General features: G+C 52.0%; 3 protein-coding genes across 4 annotated transcripts; all 3 read left to right on the forward strand.

Moving 5' to 3' along the window:
* Positions 1 to 195: 195 nt before the first annotated feature.
* Positions 196 to 2342, forward strand: S100a4 (S100 calcium binding protein A4). The gene is made up of 3 exons (XM_005367255.3): positions 196 to 208; positions 1367 to 1522; positions 2080 to 2342. Exons 2-3 carry the CDS (start codon positions 1382 to 1384, stop codon positions 2242 to 2244), a joined length of 306 nt encoding a protein of 101 aa, XP_005367312.1. The 5' UTR covers positions 196 to 208; positions 1367 to 1381; the 3' UTR covers positions 2245 to 2342.
* A 2019-nt stretch (positions 2343 to 4361) lies between these two features.
* On the forward strand, positions 4362 to 7552 carry S100a5 (S100 calcium binding protein A5). Its single transcript, XM_005367256.3, has 3 exons — positions 4362 to 4411; positions 5651 to 5801; positions 7338 to 7552. The coding sequence occupies exons 2-3, from the start codon at positions 5664 to 5666 to the stop codon at positions 7476 to 7478; spliced, it is 279 nt and encodes a 92-aa protein (XP_005367313.1). The 5' UTR covers positions 4362 to 4411; positions 5651 to 5663; the 3' UTR covers positions 7479 to 7552.
* A 1369-nt stretch (positions 7553 to 8921) lies between these two features.
* S100a6 (S100 calcium binding protein A6) lies at positions 8922 to 10202 on the forward strand. 2 transcript variants are annotated; one of them, XM_005367258.3, is made up of 3 exons: positions 8922 to 9018; positions 9537 to 9695; positions 9979 to 10202. In XM_005367258.3, exons 2-3 carry the CDS (start codon positions 9558 to 9560, stop codon positions 10108 to 10110), a joined length of 270 nt encoding a protein of 89 aa, XP_005367315.1. In that variant the 5' UTR covers positions 8922 to 9018; positions 9537 to 9557; the 3' UTR covers positions 10111 to 10202. The 2 variants fall into 2 exon arrangements, with proteins under 2 accessions (XP_005367315.1, XP_005367316.1); XM_005367259.3 differs by having other exon boundaries at positions 8922 to 9013.
* The last annotated feature ends 2781 nt before the right edge of the window (positions 10203 to 12983 follow it).

The raw sequence follows: 12983 nt of genomic DNA on the forward strand, positions 1-12983 counted from the left end.
GTGCCTGCTGCGGAGCAGGAAACTTGGCTCCCAGGCTGGGCTGTGGAGGGGGCTCTGACATTTACTACATCAACCAACAGCAGAAGCACGGTATCCGTGCTCCCCCCATCCCCTGCATGGGCAGGGCCTGCCTGGCCGTGTATAAATAGGGCAGACATTTGGGCTCTCCCCAAACCTCTCTGTTCATCACTTCCTCTCTCCGGGTCTGGTGAGTTGTGTTAGTCTGATAGCAGTGTTAGCCGGTGGCAGAGGCAGGGGCTGGGACAGGAGAAAGGGAGGCTTCTGGGGAGACAGATGTTTTTAATAGATCCAGATGAGAGATTCTGATGTGGAGGCTCGTGTGTGTGTGTGTGTGTGTGTGTGTGTGTGTTGCACAAGAATGAAAACAAAACAAAAGAGAGAGAGAGAGAGCATAGCTGGCATTTGAGCTCTCAGGAGTTTCTGAGCTGCCGAGGCTTACCTGTGTTGTTTCTACAGTGTCTGTTCATGTTTGGGAGATGTGATAGGTACCTTGACCAGTGTTTGCTGGGCCATTCAAGTCAGCTTGTGCAGGAAGCAAAGTAAAGGACCTGTCGGCTTTTTTTTTCTTTACGTTTAAATCACAGTTATTTATTTGTGTTCATGTGTGCAAGGGTTGGGGATGGGGGCTCATGCCAAGGTGCACTTGTGGAAGTCAGGGATCAACTGTGGGAGTCAGTCTGCTCTCTCTGTTGTGTGGGCTCTGTACACCAAACTCAGCTCATCAAACTTGGTGCCAAGCACCTCTCCCCATTAAGCCACCTCTCCAGCACCCACCTGTAGGCTTTTATCTTCAGAGTGTGTTTGTGTTCATATTAGTGCCCTATGGACTTATAGCACCCCAGGACAAGAAAACCTGCTTTCCCCCCTTCCCCCTGTGCCCCTGCCTTTGCCACTTCAGCTCACTCCTCCCTAAGCTGGTCACTAGGCAGCTGGTTTTTTCCGCTGTAGGTCCCTGGGCAGGCAGCCAGCAGCCGCGCCCAGTGCTGGAGGGAGAGAAGAATGGTCAGAGAGCTTGTGGTTGAGCTGAATGAGGGATGGAAACTGTTGTGTTGAGGCCAGGCCTGAGGGAGGCCCCAAAAGCTGATGGCACGAATCTTGAGAGCTTGTGCAGTAGTCTCTGCATGTTTTGGGGCCCAGAGCATACACGGCTATCTCTCCATCAGTGGGTCCCCTGGGAGTGAGGGCAGTCCCCTGAAGTACTCTCAGAGGGTAGGACAGAATGGAACACTTAAAATGGGGGCAGAACACGTCTATAACCTGGGTGCCGTGCAGCGTCACATAGCCAGTTCTTGATACCCTGTTGGTGTGGGTCGGCCAAGGCTACTTTTGTGTCTCCTGCCCCTAGGTCTCAGTTGGCATCATGGCATACCCCTTGGAACAGGCCCTGGACATGATGGTGTCCACCTTCCACAAATACTCGGGCAAAGAGGGGGATAAGTTCAAGCTTAACAAGTCCGAACTGAAGGAGCTTCTGACCAGGGAGCTGCCCAGCTTCCTGGGGGTGAGTGGGTCCTGTCCCCCAGGAGGAGGATGGGGCTCTTGTGGGTGCTAGTCTAGCTACAGCTGGTACGTATCTCTAGGGTGGGGAGATGGAGGCCAGAGAGCTTGCTCTTTGTGCTTGGGGTAGAACCACAGCGAACCATCTCCCTCTCGCTAGTCCTCAGCTGAGAGGAGGCTTAGGACGAACACAGTTGAAGAGGCAATGGAAAACCAGAACCAGACCTAAGGCAGACAGCATCTGAAGCCCCAGCCTAGATCAGGACTGTTGGCCACAGAAACTGAGTTTCTGTGTGGGAGGAAGCAACTGTGGAGGCCACAAATACCTGCAGGTCCTCCCCTCCTAACACCTCGTGTTAGCTGTTGCTAATGAGATAGTCAAAACAGGCATGGGGAAGGTGTGGTCCTACCCTTTCCCCATGAATCCAAGCGCTTATCCAAGAAGCATCCTCCTCTATATAGCTTAGCCCCAAAGCTGCCAAGGAGTTCCCGGAGGCTTTCTCGAGCTCCTCAGATATCTAGCTTGGGTTTGGCTTCTAACTGTGCCTCTTCTACCTCCAGAAAAGGACGGATGAAGCTGGATTCCAGAAGCTGATGAGCAACCTGGACAGCAACAGGGATAACGAGATAGACTTTCAGGAGTACTGCATCTTCCTCTCCTGCATTGCCATGATGTGCAATGAATTCTTTGAAGGCTGCCCAGATAAACAGCCCCGGAAGAAGTGAAAACTCCTCAGATGGAGTGTGGGGGTGTGGTCTGCCAGGGGGCCTCTTCCCTGGTGGCTCTGAGCATAGTGCCTTACTCTGGCTTCTTCTGCGCACAATGCTGAGCAAGTTTAATAAAGAGTTTTGAAACTATGAGCAGTTGCTGAAGAGACTGGAGATGGTGGGTTGGGGGCTGAGGGAGGGTACGTCACAGGATGATGGTGGGGACTCCTGGGAGTTGAGCTGAAGCTTGGTAGGAATAAAACTAGAAAAGGTTGGGGAGGGGTAGAGTGCCTGACTTCCCGTGCATGCAAGTGTGTGTGTCTGTGTGTGTGTGTGTGTGTGTGCACATACGTACAACAAAGCAAACTCTGGGAACCCTGAAGGCAGAAGCCACCAGAGGCTTGGCTTGAAAGGCTCCAGATGTGGGAAGTTAGCCAGCCCACCACCCTCCTTCCTCTCTCCAGAACTGCCTCTGGGCTCAAACTGAAGTTGGGACAGGATTGAAGGTCACATCTGCTACTGGTTGGAGTCTAGAGGGAAGACAAGGGCCCTGAGTCACAAGGAGGGAGTCCTCAGGCCAGAGAATGATGGGGAAGTGGACTGGCACCCTTCCCTGACACTTAGAGTCCAGGTCCTGCCCTGTTACCCACTGCAGCTCATTGGTTTCAAAGAGTGGGTTGATCCTTCTCTGTCCATGACGGATGAAGAAGGGCAGTATAGAGGGGCCATTTGTGGAAGTATAACAGCCCCCTTCTCTCTCTGAGAAGAGGTCCCACTCCTATAGCCAACTCTCCTAGCCAGCTTCCCAAGTTCTGGGATTAGAGATGTATGCTACTATGGCTGATTGAAATAGTCATTCTCTCACAAACTGCCTCTGCTCTCAAAGGACTGTGGGACAAGAACTACTACTATTAAGAATCATGTTGCTTGGAGGAGGGCAAGGGAGAAGGAATTGATGGGGAGGTGGCCATAGTTTTAGAGATGTTATTTTGGCCATATTATCTGATAAAGAAAACCGAAATCCCCGTCTCCTCACTCCCTCACGGTTAGAACATGAGGCAAATGTTGCTAACCTTCAGAGTAGGCTTAGGCCAATGGCTTCAGAGTGCAGAGACTGGGGACTGAGATTAGATGCCAAGCCCTGGCCTGGGTGATATGGTGACACTTAGGGAGAGGTACCCACAAGCTTCCCCAAGGCTGACAGATTTGCTTCTCAGCCTTCCCTGCTCGTGACACGGTGCTTGCCTCTCCAGCCTCAGAGGACTGGGTAGGTGACTCAGATGTTCCCTTGGAGTTCGACCACAGAGACCTCGGTCCAGGCTAAGCCTGTCTTCTCTTTTCCGCACCCCCAGTCAATCTGCCCATCTTCCATGGGACTGTGCTCCCCGGAGCTTCCTCCTGCATCACTCTCTACTTTTGGAAACTGCCGTTGCCTGGAGACAAGTCCCAGCTGTATCGCTAGTGTAGTAGCTGTGGTGGGAGGCAAAGGGGGCAGTGGGAGGACGTAGGCAGGCTAAAGTGGGATTTCAGCCGGCTGAGGGGCTGTGCCCCTAACCAAATTCTGTTATTAGAATACAGGAAACACACCTCAAACCCTATGCCATGCATGACTATGTCTTACCCCCGAGCCTCTCCCTCAGTTTCAATCCAGCCCTGAGCCTTCCTTTGAACCTCTTCTTCAACCCTGGATTTTTAGTCCTTCAATCCAGGAGTCTCCAATGATTATTTCCCACTTCTTACTTCATGTTAGCTAGTGGTTTTAGCTGACTGTCCTTGGCAAGAAATACCTCCCAAGATGGGTCCTTTCTGCTCTTGGAATAGATTGGAGCTGGAGGATCTCACTGTGGAAAGTAGCCTAGGATATGGGGAGGTATACCCTGTGTTTGATCCACACTTCCTGCTGTTTCTTTTCTGGAGAGCCTAGCTTAGCTTTTTCGGCCCATTGCTTCACCAGATGGTGAGGTTTAGTAGGAAACATGGATTCTGGTATGGAAAATATGTACGTCATGGTGAACTCCAGAGAGGATTTCCTTCAACCTTTTCTGAATTCCTCTATCTCTGATCCCTTCTCATTGGCCCCGCCCTCCCGCTTCTCCTGGGCACTGGGGACGAAGGAATAAAAGCTGAGAGCTCTGGTAGGGAGGCTGTGGCTGCAGCCTAGACTCTCCGGGTTCTCTCTGCCTTGGTGAGTCCTTCCTCCGGAAGACCTCCTTCATTTCTGCTGGGCCAGCCTGGGCAAGCGAGAGTGTGACAAGACATGGAAACCTCCAGAAGGAAGGCCTGGCCTTGCAAGTGGGAGCATGCTCAGGGAGGAGGGCAGAGTGCTTGGAACTGTGACTGTAAGGATTTGCTGAGAACCCAACCCGAGGAGCAAGAAAGCTGAGGCAGGAGGATCACGAGTTTTTGAGTAGTCATCTTAGATATCTTGTGAGACACTGAGGAGGGAGGAAGGCAGGGTGGGGGAGTAGCCTGTGCGCCCAGACTCAGCCAGATGTTCCTACAGATGCTCTGAGTCCCTCCCTTGCTTTGAACTGTGGTCTGACTGAGCCTCCATGGGGTGGGAGGAGCTGAGAGTCTGGGTGGCAAGAGAGGAATGATGGATTCAGTCCAGTTCAAGAACTTCTTGAGTTTGGAGGTAGGAGTCAGCAATTTCTCCCTACCCTCCTAGTCAGCCCAGGGTTTTCCGCAGGATCTACAGAAGCCCCAGTTCTGTGGGCACTGTTTCTTTCCTCTTAAAGGGGAAGTGGTTTTTCAGTCTAAGTCCCACAAGCTTTAGCTGTCTGCTCTTTTGGTTATGCTGGCAGAATCGAGGCCATCATTCACACCCAACCTCTGGAGCCATATCTCATACCCGACCCTGCCGTTGTCAGGCTGTGGGGGAAGCTCTCTGGGCACTAGGCTGCAGGTCACTGGGCAAGTCTAGCCACCTCTCTCCTGCTTCCTGCTGAGATCTTATCTCCCACTTTCAGCCCCAATCCACTCTGGCCCCTGGACTTCTTTTTGCCCCCCCTCCCCACCACAGTGAGACACTCCTTCATCTCTAGTGACTCAGAGGCTCAGAAGGGAGGGTGACTAGGTGGGAACGGTGGCTGGAAAGGCAGAGCCTAAATTGCAGGGGGAAAAGAAGAGTCCTGACTCCTTCATCTGCTGTAGCAGTTCTTTGAAAAGGCTGACCTATGCCCTCTGGCGAGCACCTCTTGATCGGGGAAGCCTCTTTGGGACTGGACACCCTCACTGCTTCGGCTGTCTCAGTATTTGTCATGGCTCTCATTACAAGCTATCTGTATATACAGGGGTCTTCTTGCTTGTGGAGTTTGGTCTCACTGTGGGCTCCTGTCAATGGTGGTTTGCAAAAGGGCTTTTGTATATGACTGGAGCAAGTCTAGCTTCTCCAGGGCCGTGATTATCTCTTCTCCCACTCCAGAGCGTGCATCGTGATGGAGACTCCTCTTGAGAAGGCCCTGACCACCATGGTCACCACTTTCCATAAATATTCAGGGAGAGAGGGGAGCAAGCTGACCCTGAGCAGGAAGGAACTGAAGGAACTGATCAAGACAGAGTTGAGTCTCGCAGAGGTAGGTGGCTGTTCTCATAGGCTCCACTACACGTTCTGAGCGCCCGTCCAGGGGATCCCCACCTACTGCAGGGCACTCTAGCCTAAGAAAGGGCCGAGGCAGAGGAAGAGGTGGGCATCTCTGCTACCGAGGCTCTAGCCCTCTGTGCTGGAAAACAGGCGAAGGAGTGAACCTGGGGCACATCACTGCCTGTGTGAGGCTTTGCGATCAGGTAGAGGAGATTTGACCATGGCTTCCATAGCCTGTGTTAGGGATCTTGAGGCTCTGAGAGATGTGGGGTGCCAGGTTTGGCTGTGCACAATTCAAGGATAGGGATACTTTTCGAATCTCGAATCTGCCTGACACAGACATGGTCCTAAGAGATATTGTCAGGTCAACTAACATGTTAATTTATGAACATGGGGTAGGAAGGAGAGAGCGTTGATTCCAATTCCACGGACATGATAGGAGTGGTGGCTGGCTAATCTGAAGGTCTATGAGATAGAGTAACTGAGCTTCAATACGTTGAGAACTTGTCCATTGAGGCTGAGCTGGAATTCCAGGCCAGGTCCCTGCACCAACCTCCTATGTATCTTTACAATAAAGTCCAGAATCCCATTGTTCCCTATGGAGAAGGTTCCTGGGCAGGAATGAATCAGGTGCCACGTTCACTAGGCCTATTTGTGGCTTCCCCAAGGCATGTGAATATTACCATGGCATATACATTTTCTTTTCTTTTTGAGATAAGGTTTCTCTGTGTAGCCTTTGTTGTCCTGGAACTCGTTCTGCTGTTCTGGACCAGGCTGGCCTCCATCTCTCAGAGATCCACCTGCCTCTACTGCCTGAGTGCCACCATGCCTGGCCTGGCATATACATATTCAATACCAGAAGCCTCTCAGCTATCCTGGATTTAATGAAGGTAGAAGGAAGGGCCGCTGGTCCATCAGGTGCTAATTACTGGGGGGCAGGGTCCCAGAGGAGGAACCTAATCAGGGGACCAGGATCATGTTACAGAGAGGCAGTTCCCAGCATCCTGGGTATCAACATCCAGTATCCCAGGGAGACCTGGAACTGAGTGCAGCAAGGGAGAGAGAGCAGGGTCTGCCCACTTCCACTTCCTTGCTCCACCCTAAGGCTCTGTCTTAAACAAGAGCATCCAAGGTGCAGGGACCAAACTGAGAGGACATCTGGTGCCAGGCTGGAGCTGCAGACATGCTGGCTTTTCAGTCCAGTATTGACCTACAGAGAAGAGTCTAGTGACATCTGGGTTCTTTCCCAGCTTGGCCTTACAATACGGGCAGGCTAAGCCTGGGACTTGGATGAGGCTCAGGGCTAGGGAGCCAGGACTCAAGCTGTTTTTAGTAGGTATTGGTATGAATTATGATTCTAATTTCTGTGGATGGGAGGATGTCCCAGGGGCAAAGGCTAGGTAGGGAGCCATTCAGCCTCCTTTGGAATCAGCACTCAGGCGATGACCCCATTGGTGTCAGGTCCTGTGGCAAGGGTGTGGGTTGGGGCTGAGCAGCTGAGCAGTCTTCGTCCCCTGGACTCTTGCAGAAGATGAAGGAGAGCAGCATTGATAACCTGATGAAGAGCCTGGACAAGAACAGTGACCAGGAGATCGACTTCAAGGAGTACTCCGTGTTCCTTACCACTCTGTGCATGGCCTACAATGACTTCTTCCTAGAGGACAAGTAAACAGGCTCCTCCCTATCCTCACCTGCAGTCCCTTGCTCTGCTCCCTGCAGCCTCTTTAGCTGCCCCTCTTACACCCTGGCTCTTCCCTTTCTCACAGATGGATTCTTCCAGTAGAGAAATAAAGCCTTTTCCCCTTTCCATGTGTTGGTCTTGAAGTGATTTGTTTCTGTTGGCGGAGGCAGGGGAGAACAGAAATTTTGAACCATTTAGCCTCAGGTCACACACAAGTGGCCTTTAGGTGTGTGTGTGTGTGTGTGTGTGTGTGTGTGTGTGTGTGTGTGTGTGTGTGTGTTGGGGGGGGCTTTGTCCTGCAGTATCAAATGACAAATCTGGCCCAGGCAATCGCGTGCTTCCCCAGGCAGCAAAGGTGCAGAGGAAGCGAAGAGAAAAGCCCTTAGGGAGCGAGGAGGCCAGAGCGACGGTCGGTGCTGGTCGGCGGCTGTTAGAGCGGCTCAGTAATGAGCCAGTGGGTCACGTTTGGGGAGGCCGCGCTGGCAGCCCTAGTAAAACGGGAGGCAGGGCCTTAGCACCCTTCCCACTGAGTGACTTCAGGAGGCTAATCCCCCCCCCTCGCCCAACTTCCTCTTTTCAAGACTTGTCTTCAGAAAAAAAAAGGTTCAAAAACTTTTCACTTAAGATGAGTAGCTAAGCACGCTCGCTGGGCTTGGCTCCATCGTGGGCACATCAATGCCTAAGCTGCTCTAAGGATGACATTCCCGGCAGTGAGCAAGAGAAGTGAGTGTTAGACAGAAATTAATTGGTGGTGGGGGATGGTGTCCGAAATCCTTTGCTGTGTTCCTCCCCTTTTTCTGAGCCTAAGTTGACTCAAAATTCTGCCTATTGAACTATATCCCCTTAGACTATCAGAAAACACAGATATTTACATTACGATTCATAACAGTAGCAAAGTTACAGTTATGAAGCAGCAGCGAAAATAATTTTATGATTGAGAGAGGTCACCATAACACGAGGAACTGCATTAAAGGGTCGCAGCATTAAGAAGGTTAAGAACCACTGGTCTAGGGTATCCACCTTGGCTGTCCGCATGACTTTGAGAAAGCTGGTCTTAGTTTAGCAGACCACTGGCTGCGTCCCCCTCCTTTACCTGGAGCTGACCTTGTCACTAGAGGGCGACAGCCTCAGTGAGGCTCCCACTCCCCCTCACACGGATGCTAATTTTAGGGACGCATTGTGCTCTGGCTGGCAGAAAGCCCAGCATACCTGCCAGAGTCACACGTCACGTGCCAGAAGGGCAAACTGAACTATGGAAATTAGGAAAAACTCGAAGTCTCCGGTTTGCGCTGGTCTCTTGGAACAGGGTCACTACGCTCCCTCAGGCCGCTCCCAGTCCGGGCAGAGGCGTGGAAAACTGAGGGGGAATGGGGGTGTGTTCTGCTGGCCTCAGGCACAGGGTGGGGCTCGGGGCGGGTCGGCAATCCTGGGCGCGCCTCCCGGATGCTGGCCGCTATAAGGCCAGCCGGACCGCGACACAGTCCATCCCCCTCGGCCACTCCTTTGGCTTTTCGCTGTCTGCGGTGCGGTGAGCTCTCGCTGGGGTAGCCCTAGGTCCTTCTAGGGTCGGCGTGCTCCTGGGTTGGGTGTCAAGCCACTTCCGGCCATAGTCAGCCACTACGGGCTCCGCGGGTGGTCTGCACTGGGATCTAAGTCAGTCGAGTCTGGGGGAGACAGGGAAAGCCAGGAAACCCCGAGGCTAAGGCATCCCTTTGGGGCGGCTCCCCGACACTGCTCTTCTGGGGTGCGGGAGGGTTTGCCCTGGGTGTGTCATTGTCATCGCAGTGTGTGGCCCAGAGGCATCCTCCATCCCTTCCTCTGCTCAGTCATATTCTCTAGCTCTCCTGGAAGCGCTGGAGGACAGTGTTCAGACACCTCAAAGCCGGTTCCACCCTGGCACCCCTAAGCCCCAGTTGTGCTAGGGTGCCACCTGTGTTGGCTAGAGGCTAGCTGGTTCAGGCAGGTAGTTAGGTAGTCACCGGGCTTACAGGATGGTGAGAGAAGTCTTTGCTAGCAGAGGTACTGACTAGCTCCTGTTTCAAACAGCTTCTAGCCCAGTGGTCAATTATGGCATGCCCCCTGGATCAGGCCATTGGCCTGCTGGTGGCCATCTTCCACAAGTACTCTGGCAAGGAAGGCGACAAGCAAACCTTGAGCAAGAAGGAGCTGAAGGAGCTCATCCAGAAGGAGCTCACCATCGGCTCTGTGAGTAACCCTTGCCCAGGTCCCTCCTCTCACCTCCGTACATGCTGGTGGCCTTTGCACACAGTTCCTGTCTTACTTCCCTTGGAGAGAAGCCTGCATGCTCCCAGCCTGCTGTTCTATTCCCTGAGGGAGGAGCAGGGGCTGAGGAGAAGTAGGTTGAGGTAAACACAAGTTTGGTGACTAAGAACAGAAACACTTGCCTGAGCAAGGGCTTCCAGGGAAGGGTAAGGAGTCTAGGGCGCTGCCCACCACTGAACATGGACTTCTCCTTCTAATGTATTAGAAGCTGCAGGATGCTGAGATCGCAAGGCTGATGGACGACCTGGACCGCAACAAGGACCAGGAAGTAAACTTCCAGGAGTATGTCACCTTCCTGGGAGCCTTGGCTATGATTTACAATGAAGCTCTCAAATAAAATGGGAAGGCAGAGATGCCCTCTGGAGGCCTATCTCAATCAAATCCAGTGGTGGGGAATTGTACAATAAATATTTGTTTTTCTTATGTCTACTCATGTGTTCTGGCTCCCCACTGATTTCTAGCTGCTTCCTGGCTTGCTGCTGGGGGCTCACCATGGGCCAGCTGAGTCACAGTTAATGACCTACCCGGAGAAGGCCTGTTAGCTCACTATGGGCACTGAAAAGATGGCCCCTCTAGGCAAACAAAGGCTCAATCATTTCCAGAAGAGAGGATCTGGGGTGTGGCATGGAGTTAGGGACCACTAGAAGCAGGGCAACAATGCTCCCAGTCGGCTCCTGGAAGACATGCTTTGGTCGGGTGTGGTTAGTGGGTTAGATGGGCCCTGACGCTGGGCAATCCACCTTTTCACTGTGTGTTTGTGTGGTATCTATGAGGGAGGGGTGACCAAAGACACAGGATGACTGAGTTTTCTGCAGACTGCCTGTGTTTCAGTTGGAGGCCAGCCACACTTTAGGAGTCTGTCCCTACTTTCACTTACAGGGTCCTTTTTGTTGGGTGGTGACCAGAGGAGCTGGCAGCTTCATGGACGTGTGACTCAAGAGGTGCTCACAAACAGGGCAGAGTTGGGGTCCTTAGACATGCCAGATGCAGCTTCAGGCCTTTCTGCCAATATTGACCCAGCCTGTCCCTGCAGAATGACTCATGGGGCCACTCCCCTGGAACCCAGCTGAGCCCTCAATCCCTGTCAGAGCTATTGTCTACTGTGTACATTAAGACTTAAATCATAGGAGGGGGGAAATCTCTGATGTGTCTGGGTGTCACAGAGACAGTATTTGCTGATACTCCTCCCCACAAGACCTAATCCAAGCTGGGCAACCAACACCTTGGCCAAAACTTGAGGGAAAAAGATCTTGACTTCATGTGGAGACCATAGACGGTTTCTCTTCTTATCTCCCACCTTTTCCAGTCAACCGTATGGCATCAAGTGGACTTTCCTTGCATTCAGTGACATTTCTTGAAAACCTTCCTTCTCTAGTACCTCCTGGTCTCACCGCACTGTTAGGCAGTGAGAGGGTCCCAGGGCAGAGCTCGTCCTACACTGTTGGCTCTATTTGGTGGCTCTGGAAAAGTACGCCTTAGGTCTTCGCCCACACCCAGTTGTTGACTCTTTGGGGTGCGGAGTGATCGCCCTCTTGTGGACAGAGAACAGGTTGCCGATAGGGAAGCCGATTTGGGGTGGAGGCTGGGAAGGGGGCACCCAGAAAAGGGGAAAAGGAGTTTAGTGGGGAGCGGGAGAAAAATCTAGGTGGTATTTGAGCTCCTGAGGAAGAAGCAAGGGAGATGAGGCTGGGGATGGGAGCCAAAGCTTAGCAAGACTGGGCTGTTCGAGGGGAGACAGAATTAGTTATTCAGGGAACGCCTAGGTGGGAGCATGCTTTACCTTCTAGCAACCAATTCGATTTCATTCGAGGCACATTTGTTACAAGCAAGTCAAGGAAGGGACGGTTTCTGTAAAAACGGGAACCCGAGGCTGTTTCCTCAGATCCCTTCCCAGGTTAGAAGACCGAGACAGCCAGGAGCCAGCGAGGCCCCTGGAGGAGTTGTCTCGGGGTTCAGAGGCTGGTGGTGGAAGATGCTTGGTTCCTCAGGAGGTCAACAGGCTGTGTGTGTGTGTGTGTGTGTGTGTGTGTGTGTGTGTGTGTGTGTGAAAACTGGAGAGAAACAGAAGGTGCAGAGTCCAAAGCTAGAGAGGAACGGAAGGTGCACAGTCCTTCTGCTAAATAAGACTTCACCTCCCTGGTGTGGTGGCTCGCCTCTTTAATGCCAGAGATAGTTGAATTGCTGTTGAGTTCAGGGCTGGCCTGGTCTACAGAGACAATAGCAGGCCAGTCAGGGCTGTATAGTGAGATCCAGTATTAATGAAAAAGGGGGAGAGGCTTAAACATAACAAAACAAAGTAAAATAAAACAAATAATAAAATTTTGTCTGTGTTGGGGAGGTAGTTTGAAATTGAGAAGTGAAGAGGTATTTATGCGGGAAATTTTGGTGAGTGCGGCAGGTGGGGCGTAGAATTGGGTGTGGTCAGATGTAGACTACTTTCTTTTTCTTTTTTTTAAATTTTTAAAAATTAAAAAATTTTTTTTCTCCCCGAGACAAGGTTTCACTGTACCTTTGGAGCCTGTAGACCAGGCTGGCCTTGAACTCACAGAGAGTCTCTTGCCTCCTGAGTGCTGGGATTAAAGGCATGTGCCTCACTACCCAGCCTAGACCGACTACTTTCATTTGTCCGGATGATTTCAAGTTGGCCCTTGAACATGGTCTCGGTTCCTAGGAAGGGGGTGGAGCGGGGGACTCACAGATGCCCCAAGACTCCTGAAGGTTGCTCGGAGGGAGTGGCCCTGCTACCCCTCTTCCGGTGGCCAAGGCTCTGTTCTTCCCTTCCCCTTCCTACGTGGCAGTGATGCCATAATCTAGTCATCCCTACGCCGGTGAAGCTGGACCGGCAGCATCTGTTTCCACAAACTGGGCTACCCCCCAGGTTGGAGTTTAGGGTGAGACTGACTCGGGCCACATTATTTGTCCTCTGCCAAGCATGGCTGAGACCGGCAGGAAAGCCGCGGCACTTCCCACAGTGTCTCCAGAACTGTGTGTAGTGTGTGTTACTAACCCCACTCGAATGTAAGGACAGAGCGGAGGGACAGTAGGAGTTCTGGGAGGAGCTGAGCTCTCCTGACTTCAGGCTAGCTCATTCCCACCTTTCTCTGCTGCTTCCAGATTCAATTTCACTATTTTTTCTCATATCTTTCTTTTAAATGTTCTACATTTAATATGTAAACATCTTATAGATGACACTTTTTTTTTTTTTTTTGG

This window comes from Microtus ochrogaster, unplaced genomic scaffold (assembly GCF_000317375.1).
Source record: "Microtus ochrogaster isolate Prairie Vole_2 unplaced genomic scaffold, MicOch1.0 UNK16, whole genome shotgun sequence".
NCBI lineage: Eukaryota > Metazoa > Chordata > Mammalia > Rodentia > Cricetidae > Microtus > Microtus ochrogaster.

Excerpts from the sequence above, each read along its gene's own strand:
- S100a4 (XM_005367255.3), top strand. The coding sequence starts at position 1,382 with ATGGCATACCCCTTGGAACAGGCCCTGGACATGATGGTGTCCACCTTC. Across the intron at positions 1,523-2,079 it reads AGCTGCCCAGCTTCCTGGGG|AAAAGGACGGATGAAGCTGG; the intron begins GTGAGTGGGTCC and ends TTCTACCTCCAG.
- S100a6 (XM_005367258.3), top strand. The coding sequence starts at position 9,558 with ATGGCATGCCCCCTGGATCAGGCCATTGGCCTGCTGGTGGCCATCTTC. Across the intron at positions 9,696-9,978 it reads AGGAGCTCACCATCGGCTCT|AAGCTGCAGGATGCTGAGAT; the intron begins GTGAGTAACCCT and ends CTAATGTATTAG.
- S100a5 (XM_005367256.3), top strand. The coding sequence starts at position 5,664 with ATGGAGACTCCTCTTGAGAAGGCCCTGACCACCATGGTCACCACTTTC. Across the intron at positions 5,802-7,337 it reads CAGAGTTGAGTCTCGCAGAG|AAGATGAAGGAGAGCAGCAT; the intron begins GTAGGTGGCTGT and ends GGACTCTTGCAG.